This window comes from Lactuca serriola, chromosome 2 (genome assembly GCF_051521515.1).
Source record: "Lactuca serriola cultivar US96UC23 chromosome 2, Lser_US96UC23_V15, whole genome shotgun sequence".
NCBI lineage: Eukaryota > Viridiplantae > Streptophyta > Magnoliopsida > Asterales > Asteraceae > Lactuca > Lactuca serriola.
Window position 1 is genome coordinate 139,686,837 of NC_136409.1, and position 20,500 is coordinate 139,707,336.

The window sequence follows — 20,500 nt, forward strand, 5'->3', positions numbered from 1 at the left end:
ATGTACAGAAGACCGCGTTTCGGACGCGTTACGGCCATTATGAGTTCGTGGTGATGCCGTTTGGGCTCACCAATGCTCCTGCCACGTTCATTGACCTCATGAACCGCGTATGTAGACCGATGCTGGATCGGTGTGTGATAGTTTTCATTGATGACATCTTGGTTTATTCCAAGACGCAGGAGGAGCACGAGGAGCATCTGAGAGAGGTTTTGGAAACCTTGAGGAGGGAGATCTTGTACGCCAAGTTATCCAAATGTGAGTTTTGGTTGCGCGAGGTGCAGTTTCGTGGGCACCTCGTCAATCAGAACGGGATTTCAATAGACCCGGCCAAGGTGGAGGCCGTGATGAGATGGGAGGTTTCGAAGTCTCCATCCGAGATTCGTAGTTTCCTGGGATTAACGGGCTACTATCGGAGATTCATTCAGGACTTCTCCAAGATAGTCGTACCCCTGAAGCGGCTGACTAAGAAAGCCGTGGTCTTTCGATGGGGGCCTGAACAGCAGGCGACATTCGAGGTTCTAAGATAGATATTGTTTGAGGCGTCAATCTTAGCCCTGCCAGAGGGCGTAGAGGATTTTGTGGTATATTGTGACGCGTCCATTTCGGGGTTGGGCGTGGTACTAATGCAGAAAGGTCATGTCATTGCCTACGCTTCGAGGCAGCTGAAGCCTCACGAGGCGAACTACCCGACGCACGATTTAGAGTTGGGGGCAGTGGTCTTCGCCCTCAAGATGTGGCGACATTACCTCTATGGGGTTCGGTGTACCATTTACACGGACCACAAGAGTTTGAGGTACCTCATGGATCAGCCGAATCTGAACATGAGGCAGCGTCGGTGGCTCGATGTGGTGAAGGATTATGACTGTGAGATCCTTTACCACCCGGGGAAGGCCAATGTGGTGGTCGATGCGCTTAGCCGCAAGGTGGCGCCGATCAGGGATATTTTCATGCGGATGACAGTGGTGACCCCGCTTTTGGAGCGGATTCGGGAGGCCCAGCAGGAGGCCATGAAGGAGGAACATCGGAAGAGTGAGCGCATAGTGGGTCAGGTTTCCTCCTTCGACTATGATAGTAGGGGATTATTGTCATTACACCGCAGGGTGTGGGTGCCGTACCTCGGAGGCATGCGTCAGGTCTTAATGGAGGAGGCGCACAAATCTCGATTCTCCATTCATCCCGGGGCGACGAAGATGTATAGGGATCTTCGTCTGGACTATTGGTGGCCCTGCATGAAGCGGGATGTGGCTTGGTACGTCGAGCGGTGCTTGACTTGCAGGAAGGTCAAGGCTGAGCATCAGAGAGCGCACAGCAAGATGCAGCCGTTGGATATTCCATTGTAGAAATGGGAAGATATTACGATGGACTTTATCACGAAGCTACCCAGGACCGCGCGGGGAGTGGATTCTATATGGGTCATCGTGGACCGGTTGACCAAGAGCGCCCATTTTATCCTAATTCAAGAGAGCATCTCGGCCGAGAAATTGGCCGACATCTATATCAGGGAGGTAGTGGCGCGACACGGGGTGTGGGCATGTGTTCTGGATTTCGGAGGTAGTTGGGATACCTACCTCCCGTTGGCGGAGTTCTCATATAATAATAGCTATCATGCAAGCATCGACTGCCCTCCCTTCGAGATGTTGTATGGAAGGAGGTGCAGGATCCCGATATGTTAAGGAGAGGTTGGCCAGAGGGTCATGGGAAGCACCGAAGTGGTGCTCCAGACGACAGAGAAGATCCAGCAGGTCCGGAGTAGGCTCCAGACTGCCCAAAGTCGGCAGAAAAGTTATGCCGACAAGCGTCGTTCAGACTTGGAATTCCAAGTCGGGGATATGGTTCTCCTGAAGGTGTCACCGTGGAAAGGCGTCATCCGATTCAGGAAGCGAGGAAAATTGGGCCCAAGTTTCATCGGTCCATTCAAAATTGTAGCTCGGGTGGGCAAGGTGGTGTATAGGTTGGATCTGTCAGCCGAACTTAGCCAGATCCACAGCACTTTCCACGTCTCTCAATTGTGGAAGTGTTTGGTAGATGACTCGGCAGTGGTGCCTTTGGAGGATATTCAGGTCGATGACAGCCTGAATTACATCAAGCGGCCTGTGGCGATCCTTGACAAGGAGTCGAAGGATCTAAGGAACAAGAGGGTGGAACTCGTGAAGGTGCAATGGCAGCACCGAAAGGGATCAGAGTGGACTTAGGAGCCGGTGGAAGAGATGATGGAGCATTACCCCGAGCTGTTTCAGGATCGAGTAGCAGACTTCGAGGACGAAGTCTGAAATAAGTGAGGGAGATTTGTAGCACCTGGTTCCTGGTACATACTCCTTGTGATTAATATTTTAATTTTATGAATTTTTGCCTTGGACTCGGCGAGTTGAAGGACCAACACGCCGAGTAGGAGCGGGATAAGGCGCGGGGTTTGAACTTTGTACTCGGCGAGTCGGTCCCCGGACTCGGCGAGTAGACCCTGTTTGGACAAAAACCCTAATCCGGGCGTTTGCACCCTATTTAAATGCTCTAACTTGGCCTCCTTAGTCCCTAACACTTCCATAGAACTGTAGAAAGAAACCCTAGCCCCCATATTTTTCTTGAGAGTGATTTTGGCTTTGTGGAGAAGGTTTGGAGCTTAAAGGAAGGAAGAGGAGGTTGAAGTGTGCAAGGAGGGGAGGTAGATCCGGAATCTACATTGTGAGAAGCTTCCATTCAGGTAGAAAAGTTCTTACCTTGATCATTAGTTCATTAGATCCCCTTTTTGTCCCAAATTAGTTGTTTCAAGCCCTAAAACCTCAAATTCCATGTATTTATGCTTTAAGTTCTGAAAGGACTTCAGATTAGGATCTTATGGACATCCTAGAAGTATAAAGTCTCTGTGGTTGGGGTTATTGAGGTCCCTATTGAGTGTATGACCCCTTAAAGAGCTTGGATTTGCCTTCTTGAGCTCATAGGGCCATGCATGCATGTAAAGTTTGCAACTTTACGTGATAAGCATGCCCTAGGAGCATAGATCTATGGGTTAGAAGCATTGCATGTCTCGGTTTTGGTCTGTATGGGAAGTGGGTCGAAGGGACTCGGCGAGTCCCAAAGTGGAACTCGGCGAGTTCTATGAAGATGGTCTTAGACTCGGCGAGTTGGATGAACAATTCGGCGAGTCCTATGAAGATTGCCTGGAGCTCGCCGAGTTGTTCTTCAAACTCGGCGATTCATATGAACTTTCACTGAGTAAGAGGGGTTTAAGTGTTGAAGGTCCAACCCTGCGTGTCTGCACGCGGAATTAGCAGTGTAACGTAGTCCCAAAACCCCAAATCCTCTTGCGGGATGTTCTGGTGAGGATTGGAAGCGAGTAGGAGATCTGCCTGTGGAACTCGGCGAGTCGGATCACGAGTCGGCTCCATAGTCCCGAGTAGTGAGTCAAGGGTGACTCATTGAGTGGGAAGAGAGTCTTGGCGAGTAGGACCGGGTTAGTAGGAAAAGGACTCGGTGAGTCTGCGCCACGACTCGGCGAGTCCAGTCAACTAGGAGTTGACCTTGACCAAGGAGTTGACCTTGGACCAGGGATGGGCCAGTCAATTGACCTAAGGATATTTATGAGTGACTAATCTATGTTTATGGGTTTGTAGCCGGAGGATTACCGGTGCAGCAGCCAGACGTCTAGTAGTCGGATTTTCGGTAGCTACTCTTCGAGGTGAGTTTCCTTCCAGTAGTAACGGGTCTAAGGCACCAAGGCCGGCCCAATTAGACGATATGCTAGCATCGGAGTGTGGGCAGAGCCCGTATCTCATGGTCGAGTTTGATTATGATATATGCCAGTATGATAGATTTGTCTATACTCGTTGTCTGTGTGATACTTGTATGTTATGGATTAGCAGCTGAGTGTGGGCGAGGCCTGTATCTCTCTGATAGTGGAGTGTGGGCGAGGCTCGTATCTCCCAGATAGCGGAGTGTGGGCAAGGCCCGTATCTCCCAGCTAGCGGAGTGTGGGCGAGGCCTGTATCTTCATGAGTGTGGGCGAGGCCCGTATCTCCTAGCTGTTCATTGTATGTTAGTATGGTATGAGGTATTATGGGGGAACTCACTAAGCTTTGTGCTTACAGTTTTCAGTTTTGGTTTCAGGTACCTCTTCTTCGAAGAGGAAGGAGCTGGCGCGGTAGCGGCCCATCACACACATGCCTCGTATTCGGCACTATGAGATCTTCCTGAGGATTTGTACTCTGACATTTTTATGTTTAAGAAAATGTTTTCTAGACATGTGATATCTTTTATGAAATGTTATGATCGGTGACGCTTTTATTTCTAAATGCTTTACTAAGTATATGTTTTAAAAATAAAAAATTTTGGTTCGTATTTTTGGGATGTTACAATATTAGCAAACCATATATTGTACCTTTAATGAGCAGTTCTGGTGGAACAACAGCAGTAGCATACAAATTTACAAAAGTTATTAACAGCATTTTCTTTTCCAGAAATAAGTTTTTCAGGGTGAAAGAGTTGGCAATAAGTTCCTGTTCTAACTTCATCAATGACAGTTAGCTCAAGATCAACAAATATTGCTCTTGGAACATGCTTTCCTACTCCAATTTCACTAAAGAACGTGTTGAATGCGTCATCTACAACTCCAGGTGTGGTGTCACTGAAAAAAGAAAGAAAGAGTTTGATTTATTAGCTGCATTGTGCATTATAAAGATCTATTTGGAATCTGAGTGAATCAGGAGATTAAACTGTTGGAATTTTCATAGTCAGTAAAAGGAAAGAAGACATAATGTTCACTGTATTGCAGTCAAAGAAAGTCAACCACGTAGATCCATCGATTTTTAGCTTATGAACTTGAGATCCAATTTTGGATCACTTCAAACGCATTTAATCGGATAATTTTCGATTTCTAATGATATAAGAGGTAAGATCCTTAAATGTATGACCTAACGAGCCCTTTACCACAAATTCAAATCCATCGAGAATCAGAAATTGAAATCATAGAACAAAAACATAGTAAGAATCATGATGTAGAGGTGAGATTCGGCGATTTCATCTCTAAATATTGGATGAAGATGAAGATGAACATGAGGGAGAGAGAAAATCAGTAAATAGAGTGAATAACAAAAGTGCGAGATCTAACCATTATCCTTCGAATTCGATAATTGAAAGTCTCTACCAAATAAAATCACGATGGATAACCGGTAGGAGAGAAGATTTGGTGACGTGCTTGTGTTAGGATTTGGTTATTCCTGATCGAGAACAATTGACAGCTCAAAATTTGATATTTATTTTTCCAGGAGCGATCATAGCCGGAGAGCTGTGACAGATGCTTTGTACTGGAGACGAACATCATCGAGAACTCCACCGATTTTGTCGAAGATAATATCACCATCGGTGAGGAATGTCATTGAGGCGAGATGAAGAAAGAGAGAGATAAAAAGAGAAAGGGGGCTGAATTATTTATTCACCAAAATGCCCCTTATTCATAATAATTATGATGCCTCCGTGTCTTTTTTTTTTTTCAAACTATTTACAAAAACGTCATCGAACATCCTAGCCTTCTATTATTTTGATCTAACGGCTCACAATCGGTTCTCGGGAAACTTTGAGTTTTCAAATGATCATTACTCTCTCTCTCTCTCTCTCTCTCTCTATATATATATATATATATATATATATATATATATATATATATATATATATATATATATATATGCAGATCTTTATGGATCACTAGATAAATCAATGAATATCCTAAGGGGTAGATTGGATCAGCACTAACTTATATATGAAAAGTCTTCAATGAGAAATATTAGGGGCATCAGGGTGGTCCGTTGATTTTGAAGGTCCTATGCGATAATTAAAAATGAACCTTTAAATATTTTCTTTTGTATAACCAAAAATCATTAATATTACGATAAGTCGATAATTGTTATAAAATTAATCAAAACAACAAACAGTCTCCGATCTGTCACTATCCATGTTAATGTACGTAAAAAGAAAATGAGCCCCCAAAACGACATGGCCATGTGCGATCACACAACCTGCATAGGCCCGAGGCCAGCCCTCTCCGACACATACATATTTAGCTCAATTGATATCCAGTATTAGCAAAGTGTTTAATGTTTTTGCATGCTCTAACGTCATTCATAGAAAATTCATATATTTGCGTCTGTGTGAATCATGTGTTAGAATGAAAGTCACAATGCTTGTCGATAAATTTTTTTTCTATAGACTCGTGTGGCTTTCACAATAAAAAAAGCTTTTAGATGTTTTACTAGATAAAAGTGTTTAATATGGCATTTATGAAACACTATAATGATTATTGGCATTAAATAAGTAGAAATTGCATGTTAAACATGTTAGAACTAATTTCAAGCATTTACGGGAGCAAAATGTTTATATTGGGTTTCAAATTTTCAATGTATTGAGCTTTGTTTATAAATTACTAAACTTAGAAACCATTGATCTTAAATAACGATGAGTTTATTTTGTGAATTAACCCATAGTGCCATTTTTAAGAATATATATGTGTGTTAACTTCTAGTATCCTTATATTACAATAGTGCTACATGACTTGTTTGTGTCAAGTAGGCAAGTTGCCAAATTTTGTTGGAAATCCCATAAAGTAGGGCAATTTGGCAAAGTGAGTTATGCATATGGCATTTCTGCACATGTTCAAGGAACTTTGACATGATAAGCAACTTGATATCTTATTTTGTGCTACATTTTAACAAGTATACTGTATACTACATATCTATAAGTCTATATGTAGTTTTAGAAATAGTAAGACTTTTGAGCATACCCAAAATACTAGATTAATTGTTTAACATCAATACTTCACTAATCAATTTCACAAAAATGATGATTTTACAATATTGCTCTTAAAACCAATGTTTTATAATTGAAGTTCCAACTTCTCACTCAAAGTATTAGTGACTTGAGAATGAGGAACAAACTGTTAATTGGCATCAGTACAAATTACTGATTTACCCTTTCTCTAAAAGAACCCATTTCACATGCAAAACACACTTGTAACTAATACAAAAAAGAACATACAAATTGCCTCACATACATTGACTGCATTACCTCTACAAAACCTTAAAATCCTCATATCTTATATCATCAAAATTTCCGAAAAATTGGTCATGTTATGTTAAAGTGTTAACCACGGGTTTTCTCAATAAACTTAAGAGCCTCCGCCTTAACATATTCAACTCTCTCCTCATCCCCATGTGACTTCTCAAATTCAAGATACTTTTTAAATAAAAACTGCAAAATCCAAAAAAAAAAAAACATATATAATAAATCATAACCATATAAGTAATAACAAAAACAATAACTAACTGACCTTCATCTTCTTAACTGGAAGCTCTAAGCATATAGTTCTCTCAAACAAAGCACGAATCACATCCACATCTCCAATCCGAATCTCCTATCAAATTTCAATTTATATAAAAAAAATTAGCAACATAAACATAATTGAAAAAAATCAAAATCAAAATCCTATTAATTTACTTACTTGATCAAGATAAACACTCCACAAATCTGTTCTTTTAGGATACTCACGAAGCATTCCTTCAAACATTGATCTTCCTCTATCAGGAACTCCAGATTTAAACTCAGAAATTGCAGTCTGTGTAATGAACTTAATATGTTTGTGTTTTGGAAGACAAATAAGAGCACGTTTCACAACAGAATGAACAAGATCCTCGTTTTGCTTCAACACCCTTTGAATCTTCCTTAACCAGACTTTGCATGAATGCTTAAACTTCTTCATCATCTTTTCAAGAAGCTCATCTGCTAGTTTGTGTTGTTCAGTTCTTTCATACATTCCTAGAAGGGCATAATGGACTTTTTTCGCGTCACAGTATTGCAATGCCCTTTGAAATATTTTAACCACTGCTTCCTCTGGAGGGGATCCGTATTCGTTTTCTAAGTTGAAGTATGCAACCCAAACATTTAGCTTCTCTGACTCTTCTCTGATGTTAATTGTCCTCAAAGCCCTAAACAACAACCAACAAACTGTAAATTTACATAATAATCTTTGAAATGAATTATGAAGAATTTTTATTTTTATTGTTATACCTTTCAGCCATTGATCGAGCCTTTTCAACTTCATTCAAGGAGAGAAAAAATGCCATGTATTTTATCCAGATAAAGCTGCTATTTGGGGAGGTTCTTATCAGCTTCTCATAATCATCAGCTGTTCTTGGAACATCTTTCTGCAATAGTCTTTCCTCTGCAGCCCGAATTTCTCGTTCCCTGTTTACAAAAAAGTTGAAATTTACGATTTTGCCCTTGGAGAAAGGATAGATTATTAAATATTAACCTATGTGAATACCTTTCATCTGTTTCTTTCTTTTTTGTTCGTTTGCTTTTGTTTTCATTCTTTTCAGGTTTTTTGTCATCAAGAGGCTCTGGAATTTGAGCTTGTTCATCTTCCATGGGTGACTCATCTGCTTCTTCATCTAAAGTAACTTCAAGAGGAAGGACAGAAGCTCTGGATTCCACTTCAGCTAATGCTGGATGTTTCCCGTTTGAGAATGGAATCAGTGATTCCGGGGGGGTCTCAGTTGGAATAGGATTGTCTGATTCCGAATCTGAATCTGAATCTGCATCAGAATTATGAATTTCTTGTGTTTGATTATCGAAATATGATGCCTTCATTCCTAAGGAGATTCTTTGTCTCTCTTCGTCAACCTGTCAAATGACAAGCCAAGGGTATATTAGACAATTCACTACATGCCTAGCAAATTGGATGTTTATTTTTTTATATATGCTGACCTTCAAAATCTTGGCCTTAACTTTCTCCCGAATTTTGTACTTTGTTTCAATGTCTTCACTATGACCTTCAGGAAGCTCAGACACATGGCATAGTCCAACCTATGCAAAGAAAGAGAAAAAATGATATTTAATATTTATACTTTCAATGAAATGATATTTAATATATATAATAAAAGAACACATCAACTTACTAATTTAGATTGATCAATTGCAATAAACAAACCAAAAGACTCAATTCGCTTCACCCTTCCACTTATAATTTCTCCAACATTCAGACTACTGAAATCACCAATGTCAGAATTTTGACTTTTTGTACCACTTGTTGACCGAAGAGTAACTTCAATTCTCTTTGACAGAGGCTCCAATGAAACCACCCTGTGTAAAAAGTGAAAAGTGAAAAAACATTATTACATGAAAGAAGAAAAGACAATTAATAAAAATGTATAATCTTTACCTTCCAGATACAAGTTTCCCAATTGGAAACTCTTGTTCAGGTTTTGACACAAAGTCATCTGATAAGTTTGAGATGAGGATTTTTGCATCAAGCTTTCTTGAAAGCATAATGAAACATCCCTTTGGTGTCACATTCTTCACATACCCCTAAAAAGATTTTTATAAAAAAAAAATCAAAAAACAATATTTTTGACATCATAAAGAAAAATACCATTTACCTCTATTGTCATATTAGGGTGAAGATCCTCAATCTTTTCATAACGATTACTTTGAGGATTCCTGCAAACATTTATTTATCATTATCAAAACAGTTAAATAAAGTTTCACAAATCTTTTTCTTTTTCAATTATCTAGAATAAATAAACATATACTTACACAAATGAACGCAAAGAGAGATCAACATGAACAGTTCCTGTTCCAGAATGACCAATTTCCACAACTTTGCATTTCACAAATTGCCCTTCATGGTATCCAGATAAAGGATTTGGTACCCATGGATCTCGTAACTCTGTGAAATGGACTTTACCCGAAAGATGTGGATCTATTTGGACAATTAAGCCACTGACACCTGGCAGTATTTTGGAAACTCTTCCACCAACAACTTCACCTTCACAGATATGAGACGTGAAAGATTCATCTGAAGCTGCATTAGCAACTACTGGATGTGATATTACACGCAATAATCTTTTCTCTTTATTAGTATTTAGAATATATCCGGATACCCGTTTTCCTACATGAAACCTTTTTTGGAAATCTTGAAGCTCAGAAGGATCAGATGAGGTGTCAAGAATATAAAGCTGTGCTCTTATGTCACGGGTTACTGATATCCAGACCCAATCTTTATCCACTTTGTACACAAATCCAGTTACATTTTCACCAGTTGAGTAACTGAAATCTTGCGGTTTACTCACATATGATTCATCTGCAAGTTTATATATTAAAAAAAAAAAAGTAAATGATATGTTATATGATTAAAGAAACGTGTGAGTTTTGATTAAATGGAACACATGATTTCACCTGAAAGTACTGAGGGTCTAATGGACAAATCCCACCGAATGTTGTTACTATTTTCACCCTTGGTTTTTGACACAATCTTTGTGGTCAAAGTTTGACCAATTTTGAAGTTGCTGAATGGATCTTCTAGAATGTTGTCATCGTTTGCCTATTGAAATGTGATGAAATTACAAATCCATTACGGAGAATTAAAAATTTGAGTTTATAATGCAAGAGATTACCTCTGTGATATGTATCCTTCCATGTAAACTAGAGCCAAATTTCAGTTTGAGTTCAAGAGGCTTTATTTCTGTAACCTGAAACCAATAAACAAAATCTTTTATGGGGATTCCTGTTTTGATTGTTGAGATTGATACTAGTTTTAAAAATTAAAAGAAAAATGAAAATCCACCTCAGCTTGAACAATGGATCCAACATCATAACTAGACTTCTTTTTTGCCCTTTTTGTGCTGGAAGTGTCCACAACCTCATTGTTGGATTTAAGCAGCAATAGTAACCTTTCAGCTGTTGAAGAATCTGGAAGAGACATCACAGATGCAATCACCCTACAACAAAAAATAATATATTCATCATAAATCAAAAATCAGAACCTTATTAAAAAGTCAAAAAAAAATCTTTCGTTTTGATCTTTTTACCTTTGTCCACTGACAAATTGTTTTTGTTGGAATGCTTGGGTGTTGTAGTCATTTAAAGATGCATATCCCAATGCAAACTTAGCATCTGGGATAGATAAAACCTGAGCCAAATATATACAAAAAATTGAGTATTTTTTGCTTAATTAGAACTGAAACAGTAGATCAAATAAAAACACTTGCCAAATAATTCTCCTTCACAACTTCCACTACTGCATTTACAGTTTGATTCACTTCCAAATCCTTGTAAGCTGATCTTTTGCGCATCTGAAAGACAAAAGGGAAACAAGGATTATAGAAAAGAAGAGTAAAATTTACAAAAACGCCACACAGATTATAAGTATGAATTAAAAAGAATAACCTTTTTGGGAGTTTTGGAGCTAGAAGTCTCCATGGATCTGTTAACTAACTCAGGTTTTAAAGATAAATCCACAAGGCGATCCATTTTGGATACATCAAGAATTGTGGCTTTAACAGTTGAACCAATATCTACATTTGATCCACCAACTGCATAAAATTTGTTTAAAAAAAACATAACATTAGTTGTGCATATGGAATTAAAGAAACTCATTAATTACTTACGTTGATGATGTGTGATAAATCCAAAAACATCATTATACTTCTGAAAGCTTATAATAACTCCAGATTCTTTTGCTTCATGAACAGTTCCCTCAATCACATTACCAATAGGGAACTCTTTCACCCATTTCAGACTATTGGACTTTGAATCAGAATAATGCAGCTCTGCAATCTGAAAGATAAATAAAAAACAACCAATGAGAAAAATGACTTGAGAAAGATCATTTAATGAGATTGATATTGATATTTGGTATAATGTAAATAATCACCTTTTCCTCCAAGAGAAAGTATTCTTTAATGAAAGATGCATCTGTAGAAGAGCACAATGATTGCTTCAATGATAGTGTTATCCTGCTTGTTTCACTTTTAACCTGAATGTATTTCAAAAAAGTACACATGTTATTATGTTACTAAAAACATATAAGAATCACATTCACTTTCATAATATTTCCAAGAAACTACACTTACTTCAAGTATGTTACTACGAACAGATTGCCCAACATAAAACACTTCAGAAAGATCAAATCTTTGGTCATCAACAGCCTGAACAATACAAAATATATGATTACACAACCAACAATATTAACAGAAATATATTTTTTTTAAATTATTAGTAGAGACATAAGTGATAATACCTTGTTTTTAGGAGCAAAACCAGTCAAACGCCCAATGAAGCGAACAAAACAACCAGTGTCGATGATATTACAGATATACCCCTGAATTAAATGAGATAGTAAGTTGTTATATTCAAAAACAAACTACTGATGTATTTTCCCTTTTTCTACATATGTCATGCTTAACAAAAAAAAAGGAAGAGAATCATACATGCACCACTGAATGTGGATAAACTTGACTGACATCTGCAGGCAATTGCTGAGTTGCATTAACAAGAGAATACTTTGCAGTTAGTATCAAGTTTTTGTTCTCAACATCTGCAAAAAAAGACAAAATTTGTAAATGCAATGAGATCAATTTATATATAAGTAAACATTGAATATACATACTTACCTAATACCAAAAGTTTTTCAAACTTGTATCCTGGCTTTAATACCGACTTCATCATAGAAGCAAGCCCTAAAATTGACAAAATAAGTCAAATGATCTTGCTCAAGAAACAGAAACCTTCATGGAGAACTCAAAATCTTACCATGGTTATCTGCCAGATGTTCAGGAGAAATCATGCCCTTGATGTACCCTTTAACATCAACATTAACTATTATTGCATGAGGAGTTACTCTTTCAACACTACCTGATACAATACTCCCAAGTTTCACTGTATCATCTTCAGATACCCTGTAAACAAACAATATTCAAATGTTGATATGTTCATGGCATCTTACATAGTTAAGAGTAGAATTTGTAGAAAATATAGGAAACAAACCTTCCAGGTGTAGGTGTCACTAAGAAACTAAGGTTGATTCTTCTTGAAGAAGGAACTGAGCTTGTAACTCTGCATTTCACAACTTGCTCAACATGATACATTGAACCCACATCAGATCCTGGATCTAGACCAAGTTCAGCCCTAATTCAATCAAAAAGAAAATTAATTAACTAATGTGGTCATGCTGATGTCATTATGACAGAGTATTAAGTATTTGAATAATTGAATCTAACCTTGGGACAAATCCTTGGACACCATTGTAAAACCTGACAAAACATCCATGGCTTTCAATTTTTGTTATCCATCCATGTGTCCATAATCCCTCGGTTGCATCTGTATATGAGCTAAGAATCGGAAGCTTTGACTTTACCTAAAATAGCCAAACCATTGACTCAGTTGTAGGATACTAACAATAGCAAGAAATAAGTAATTTGAGAGAACATACGAGTGTTTTCTTGTGTGTGACTGTAATTCTTTTAGACTTGATACCAAGGACACGGAAGACTAATTCAGCACCAACCTGTATAGAAAACAAGAATCTCAATTTTAAAAAAAATTAATAGATTGAGTAAAAAGATTCATGTATAAGTATGTGGCATATTACCTGGAACTTCTTTCTAGGTTTTACAATTTCAAATTCTGACATGTGACGAAGAGGACAGAGTGCCTTCACACCACTAGCAAATTGCACAATTGCACCAAAACTATCAATAATTACTATTTTAGCCTTCACTATCATTCCAGGTCTGACATCAGAGTGAGTGAAAACAGTTCCTTCAAATGCACTAGTCTGTTTAGACCAAAACGCCAAAAGTCAAGATCAAGAAATCATGTTTGCTTAAGTTGGTAATAGAAAGTTCACATTTTTTAAGCAATTTTGTATAATCTACAAATACCCAGATTAAAATTAACATGACTGAGATTGTAAATTGTAGAAAAGAGTGATGGAGAACCTTTAAAACACCAGTAGCAAGGCCCTCCAAGAGTCGAAATCCAAAGACTCTCACACGAACAAGGCTTCCTTCTTTGAAGCTTTTCTCCCATTTCTTGACTTCCTTGTCAGACAAATCTGACACCTGTAATATCATAAAATAATGTTGGAAAAAAAAGGTTTCAGGTCAAAGTATTTGGTCAAGATTATCATATGTTGCAACTGTTTTAACTTACATTTACATATGCTGGAGTTGGAACTGGAGTTGAAGGGATTTCCAACAGAAGTCCTGATCCCCTATCAACTCGGATCACTTTTGAGTCATCAAAAATATCTCCAATTTTAACAAGCTGCATAACGGGTTATATTATATAGAAGCATACTTGAAAGTTTGCAAATTTAGAGATTTTGATCAGTGCAAAAACTTACTGAAGGTGGAGCATTGTTATTAATAAGATGGGGATTTAAAGTCAAACCAACAGCTCTGCTTGATGGATCAATGAACAAAATCCGAGCATTGACCTGACATTTGGACAAAAAAAAAGGTGAAGAGAAGGGTGTAAAAAAAATTAGGAAGTTTTAAGAAATTTTACCTTCTTATTTTGAGGGTACTCGTCTTTCCACTTTGAATCAGGGAGAGTTTTTCCCAAATGAAATACATCAGCCTATGAATGTTGGAGGAACAATTACATAAAATACACATCAAAAACCAATTCCATTGCTTCATTACAATTTAAATTAAGTAAACAGTAGAAACTTGCAAACTTACAGTTCCAGTAAAGAAGGTGAGGAAGGAGAGTAGGATGCCATTTTCAAGAGTTGAAAGCACACGAGCATTAACCATCATACCAGGAACAAGCAGATTGAATGGAATGCCTTTAAGATCCTTTGTCTGTATAAAAGAACCAAAATGAGATAGATTGTAGCAGTTATACAAAAAGATTACCATGTAATAGAGAAAAAGAATTGAGTCAAATGACAAATACATACCACAGACTTGGCCACCTCATCAGCATCAGAACTAAGATTCACAACTTTACGTGTTCTATCAATACTCTTTACAACTCCTTGTACAAGTTTCCCAACAACCACCTTAGTGTCTTTGCTGCTGTGTTGCATAAAACCAGTAAATGAAGTGACTCCAAAATGAAGCATGTAACCATGGTCTTCAATGCTTTTCACATATGCACTAATGACCTGCAAAGTAAAGGAGAAAAGATATCAGATAAAAAAGACTTTCAAGAAGGTATCAAACAATCTGAAAAATGACTCACCATTCCTTCTTGAAGAATGTCCAAAGTGAAGTTACTATGCAACAAAGAAAGACGCAAAGATAGCCAGATTTTATGCTTTCCTTTCTCTTTCTCTTTCTTATTATCATTGTCTAATTTAAGTACTATGCATGAAACCAATTGACCAACACTATATATGGAAGAAAGAACTTCATCTTCTGTATCCTGAAATTTTAACCAGAAAACACAAAGAGTGTTGGGAAAATCAAATCCTACTAGTGTGATATAAGAAAGATAATAAAGTGATTTTGAAAGCATAGTATTAGTACCACTTCCATTTCATCATGTAACTGAGGATCTATTGCTTCAGAAGCACGAACTAATCCACGAAGGCCACCTGGAAGACTAACTTCAAGATCTTTTTCATTCACTTCAGAAATTACACCCCAAAGCTTCATTCCAGGAGTAACATTCTTGAAAGTGATCTTGTTAGCAAATCTAGGCAATTTCCCACCATGTGAATCACCAAAAAGAGAACCCAATTCATCTTCATTTGATTGACTCGAGTTTCTAGCTTTCTCTTTCTTCTTCTTCTTCAAAACTATAGTCTCTGTTCCAAACTCTTTGTCAACCTCTGCCCGAACTTTATCTACCTCTGCCCTGCTGAGTGAACTATGCCCACCTACAACACAAAAAACATTGTTTGAATACTTGTCTACACGCATATTCAAAAACAAGTTTGTATATAATTATTGAAGTCTTGAAACCTCTGGGGAAGTCAGGGACATCGTCTTCAAGATGAATTGGTTGAGCATCTTTAGACATGGCACCATTTGATTTTTGAAGTGGTTTAAAAGGCTTTTTAGATGGTTTTTGAAATGTCTTAAGCCTGTCGTCTGATGTCTTGTTGAAGGGTTTCTTTGAAGGTTTGGTCATGCCCTGCACAAATGTAAATTAACTAATGAGCACCTGGATACATAAATATATGAAGAAGAACATTCAGCTCTCTGTTTAATTACTCGTGCCTTTCGGGAAAACTTAGCTACGTTTTAACTATTTTAGTCACACATGATGCTAATTACACATAATCAATACTTGTACTCAAAGAGTTTACAGCAGAACAAGCGTTTGCTCCTCCATATATTGAAAATAATCAATATTGTTGCATCATCACAATGTCTGATATTGATTGATCATCGTCATGAAAAAAGCTTAGCCTTTCAAATAAGATTTGCTACCAATTTCTAATGCATCAGCTATAGAGTACCCCACTTATACAGGGGAATCATTTGCGATACTCGAAGCTGCCAGCTTCAAGAGTCCCGTCGACTTAATTTCAACATTTGCAGCAGATAAAATGTGGTAGTAACAACTTAAAATTAGCAAAACTGAATTTTGATTACGCGGCGTGGAGTATGCAAGCGCAACATCAAAAAACATGAAAAGAGAAGACCGTGAAAAGGAAACTCTGCTTACTTCTGTAGTTAGCTGAATGGGCAGTACTTCTGTATAGTTGAAAGTCTAGACTCGGAGGTCTATGGCAAATGAAGATATGTTAAAGTCCCGAAGTGCAGGCTGCAGCTAGTCAGGAATAAGGCGGCGGAGGAGATGCAACCTCTCTGTAACAGGATGCTAAACAGAGGGTTTCTACGTTTAATTGGAGAGGCCGCGAGAGGAAGAGAGGAGACCGAAGAAGGGCTTCGGCGTGGGGACAACGGAGAATCAAATGGTGGACAGGATTAGGGTTTAGGGTTCTACGTTTTCCCGGTTAAATCCTTAAAAGTTTTTTTTCCATGGAAAAGGGTAACTTGGTCAATATTGTCAAGGGTTTTTTTTGTTTTTTCTTTTTTGTTATCCATTTAACATTTACCAAAATGATTTTTAACTTTTTATTATTCACTTTTTCACATCAAAGCTGAGATGCACACAAAAACCAGTTTTAGGCTTTCGATATGATCCGGAAACTAGTTTTGACCGAACCGGTTCGGATTGAAACCGGTAACTGGATTTGTTTTTCGAACTAGCTATCGGATTGACGCCCGAATCAGGAACCGGTTTTGAGCCAAACCGGATTTGGAATATTATCGTTAAAAAACGAGAATTTTGGGAAAAAATCTAGCCGTTAAAAAACGGTTATAAACAACTATAATTCGTTTTTTTGTATTTTTTTTATCCCTTTAACACTTATAAATACTATGTATTTTGCTAGATTTTAAGTTTTTAACACACATATTTTTCACATCTTTTAGTTTTGGTAAAACTTCAAACAAATAAGCTCGAGAGATTCTACCGCCACCGGTGCTCAAGACTCGGATGCAACAGTGGTGAAAATCTTACCAGCCAGTCGGAATAAAGAAGTGTGGAAACATTTTGATATGGTGTTATTGTCGAATGGGAATCAAAAAGTTCGATGCAAGAAGTGTGAGTTGTTAATGGATAAAGATGGCAATAATACGTTGAATAGTCATGCAACTAAAACTTGTCCGGTTGTAAAAGGTCAAGACGATCCGAGCCAACCTACTATAACTCCCGACGGGGCGATATTTATTTACAACAATGAAGACCTTCGTGAAAACGTTTGCAAGTTCGTGATTCGAGGGGGATTGTCTTTTAACCACTTCGACAACCCACGATTGACATGAATTTTACCGGGAAAAAAATGCAACCTCTGGCAAGTAAGTCTCACTACTCTTAGACGTGATGTTATAAAGTATTGGGGTATAGCCAAAAAAAATATATGCAGCTGGGATTTTTAAATTTAAAAAACGGTGTTTCTTTAATTTGTGATGTTTGGTCCTCCACTGGAAGTGTTTCCAAAAGTTATCTTGCTGTCACGGTACATTGGATAGACCCTTCTACGTGAGTAATGAACAAACGAGTTATTGCTTTTGAACTTTTTAAGTATCCTCACACGGGGGCACGGTTATTTGCAATTTTAGTAAGCGTTTTAGAAACTTATAATTTAGGCGACAAACTCTTCTCTGTTTCGTTTGACAATGCGAGTAACAATACCGCCGCCACAAAAAGATTAATTGCAAAATATAGAGCTATTTTTGGATGGCTCGTTTTTTCATACTTGATGTATTTTTCACATAATTAATCTAGCGGTACAAGATGGTTTAAAAATGATAGATTCTATGACTGAAAAATTCAAAAATGTGTTAACAGTTTTATGAAAAAAATAAAGCTATAATGGAAAAATATCAAAAGTTTGTCGTTTCCATTAACGTAACTCCATATAGTCATCATTGGGATGTTAACACTAGATGAAGTTCCTTGTGCATGATGTTTGAAAGTTTGACACGTCAATAATCGTTTTGTAATTATTTAAAAACACACTTTCAAAAGGAAAAAACTCGGTTTCGGATTTTGATTGAGATTTGATGGAAGAGTGTGGGAATGTTAAAAGTTTTTAAAAAATCAACCACTTTTTTATCGGACGTTTATTATCCTACAAGTCTTTTGTTACTAAATGAGTTATGGTTGGTGTTCGTATAGTTCGAGTGTTTTGAACAAAGAAGTGAAATATTTTTTTTTGGTATGGAACTAATGAGAGAAAAATCAGTCAAATGTTTCAAAGAAATGTCACCACTTTTTACTTGCGTCGCGACATTAAACTCATGTATCAATGTTACGGGCGTAGAGACTTTGATTACCAAAATTTCCATCTCTTTAAATTTGCACAAAGATGACTCAAACTACATCTGTAACCAAATACACAATTTTAATAATACTTTTACTAATGTGTTTGACATTTACGCTACAAAATATAGCAATATATCAAACATTTTTGCAAGTGTAACCTACTATACTAGTTGTGCATCGGGTAGTAGTGGGGGTCGAACAGATTTTCATATCGACCTCTATAACTACCTTTTTGAGGAACAAAACAAACGAGCACGCACATTAACCCCTAGTAGCGAACTTGGATATTATATGGGGTCAAACTTTTAAAAATTCATGAGTGAACCACAATTTAAAGTTTTGGATCTTTTGGCTTGGTGGAGAGAAAAGGAAGCACAATTTCCTATTCTCTCCGTCATGGTCCGCAATTTACTAACCGTCCAAGCTTCCACGGTAGCTTCAAAATCCGCTTTTTCTTTTAGTGGTAGAATTTTATCAAAGTTGAGGACGAATCTTACCCCGATTGCGGTAGAGATTTGTGTTTGCTTTAAGGTTTACTTTGATTCGGTGAAACGTATAAAACATTTGGCATCACTAGAAGGTCCGCTACATAAAATTTTGAACCAGAGATAATGGAAGAAGAATATGAACGAGACTTATCAACACCTCTGGAAGTAGACGAAGACGATGACGGTGAAGACGAAGATGAAGATGAAGAAGATGGTATTGATGATACCCCTTACCATTTGTGTGGCGGTTGAAGAACGTTTTAGTGAAGGCGACACGAAGTGGAAGACCACAAAAACTCTTTATATTTGGCAAAATGTTATACCACCTGTTGAGTTTATGGGGTTGCACCGTTGGGCTTCGTTAGATTAGTCCAATGTATTCACGGTTTGGGCCTGTCCATCCGTGTATTTGTTTTTAGGGTTTAGTATTTATGGTGCATGCATGTATCGCATTAGATACGACTTGATATTTCCTTTGGTTTACTTGTTGTTTAATTTGTTAAGAGTCTTATCGATCCTAAAAGATTTTTTTCAACTCATTAATTGGTATCAGAGCAGGAGGTTGTGTAAATCCTACGCATCTTTTCTGTTTGAAGAATTTTCTTAGGGTTTTCGCTTTTATTGGATCTGGTGAGCCATCATTCCTTCATTGACGTTGCTCATAGATCTCGATATTACCCTATTCAATCTTTATAATTCTGATTCTTGACAAACATTCTAAACAGATCGTCGTGTCTCTCGATGATTCATAAACCAATCCCATCAACATATCCAACAACATCGGATCTACCACAAGAATCCCAATCTTGTATACTCAAGACTACGAAGTCTGGACGCATCACTTTGAAGACTATGTTCTTGGTTCAGAGGATAATGGCTATCTAATATGGGAAGTGATCACAGTGGGTCCTTTTTCTCATACTGGAACCGAAAGAGTCATCGAGACTCAAAAAGGGTACAATCAGCTGATGATTGATGTAAAAGATGTTGCTAAAGACGAGAAGGACAAGCTGCTTTGCAACATTAAAGTTATGAGAATGATAAGATTTGCATTGCAATCAGATACCTTTCGTCTGGTTAGTACATGCACAACAACGAAACAAATATGGGATAGGCTTAAAGAGCTATACTCTACAGATGAAGATTTAGAGCACTCAATACAAACTCTTTTGCTCTCTGAGTTTGGTGATTTCAAGCAGAATCCAGAAGAAAAACTCATTCAGGCCTTTGATTGCTTTAATCAACTCCTTGGCAAGATGATCAAGCATGGAATTAGCAGAGAAGTGATTGAGCAGAAGGTCACTTTTATGAATGGCCTAAGACCTGAATGGATGGCGGTGGTTTCAACTGTAAAAACCCATGAACAGTTCAAATCCTATTATCTGGCAAAGCTTGTG

General features: G+C 37.7%; 1 protein-coding gene across 1 annotated transcript; it reads right to left on the reverse strand.

Annotated features, from left to right (window-relative positions):
• Positions 1-6,812: 6,812 nt before the first annotated feature.
• On the reverse strand, positions 6,813-16,724 carry LOC145086872 (RIBOSOMAL RNA PROCESSING 5). The gene is made up of 37 exons (XM_079024714.1): positions 16,447-16,724; positions 15,738-15,909; positions 15,300-15,652; positions 15,013-15,195; positions 14,729-14,935; positions 14,508-14,630; positions 14,332-14,403; positions 14,168-14,260; positions 13,975-14,088; positions 13,761-13,883; positions 13,412-13,597; positions 13,253-13,327; positions 13,041-13,177; positions 12,808-12,948; positions 12,574-12,719; positions 12,435-12,500; positions 12,252-12,358; positions 12,062-12,142; positions 11,895-11,969; positions 11,696-11,797; positions 11,430-11,598; positions 11,209-11,354; positions 11,031-11,114; positions 10,851-10,951; positions 10,607-10,760; positions 10,437-10,511; positions 10,219-10,363; positions 9,577-10,123; positions 9,420-9,480; positions 9,203-9,348; positions 8,940-9,123; positions 8,749-8,847; positions 8,306-8,664; positions 8,050-8,226; positions 7,484-7,967; positions 7,313-7,396; positions 6,813-7,233 (listed from the first exon to the last, which is right to left on the reverse strand). The coding sequence occupies exons 2-37, from the start codon at positions 15,904-15,906 to the stop codon at positions 7,126-7,128; spliced, it is 5,676 nt and encodes a 1,891-aa protein (XP_078880840.1). The 5' UTR covers positions 15,907-15,909; positions 16,447-16,724; the 3' UTR covers positions 6,813-7,125.
• Between the last annotated feature and the right edge of the window lie 3,776 nt (positions 16,725-20,500).

What these genes read in the sequence shown, in the direction of transcription:
- LOC145086872 (XM_079024714.1), bottom strand. Translation starts at nt 15,906, where the DNA reads ATGACCAAACCTTCAAAGAAACCCTTCAACAAGACATCAGACGACAGG. An exon ending in TACATGATGAAATGGAAGTG is followed by an intron (nt 15,196 to 15,299) that starts GTACTAATACTA and finishes TTAAAATTTCAG; the next exon opens with GATACAGAAGATGAAGTTCT. An exon ending in TTGTGAAGGAGAATTATTTG is followed by an intron (nt 10,952 to 11,030) that starts GCAAGTGTTTTT and finishes TATTTGGCTCAG; the next exon opens with GTTTTATCTATCCCAGATGC.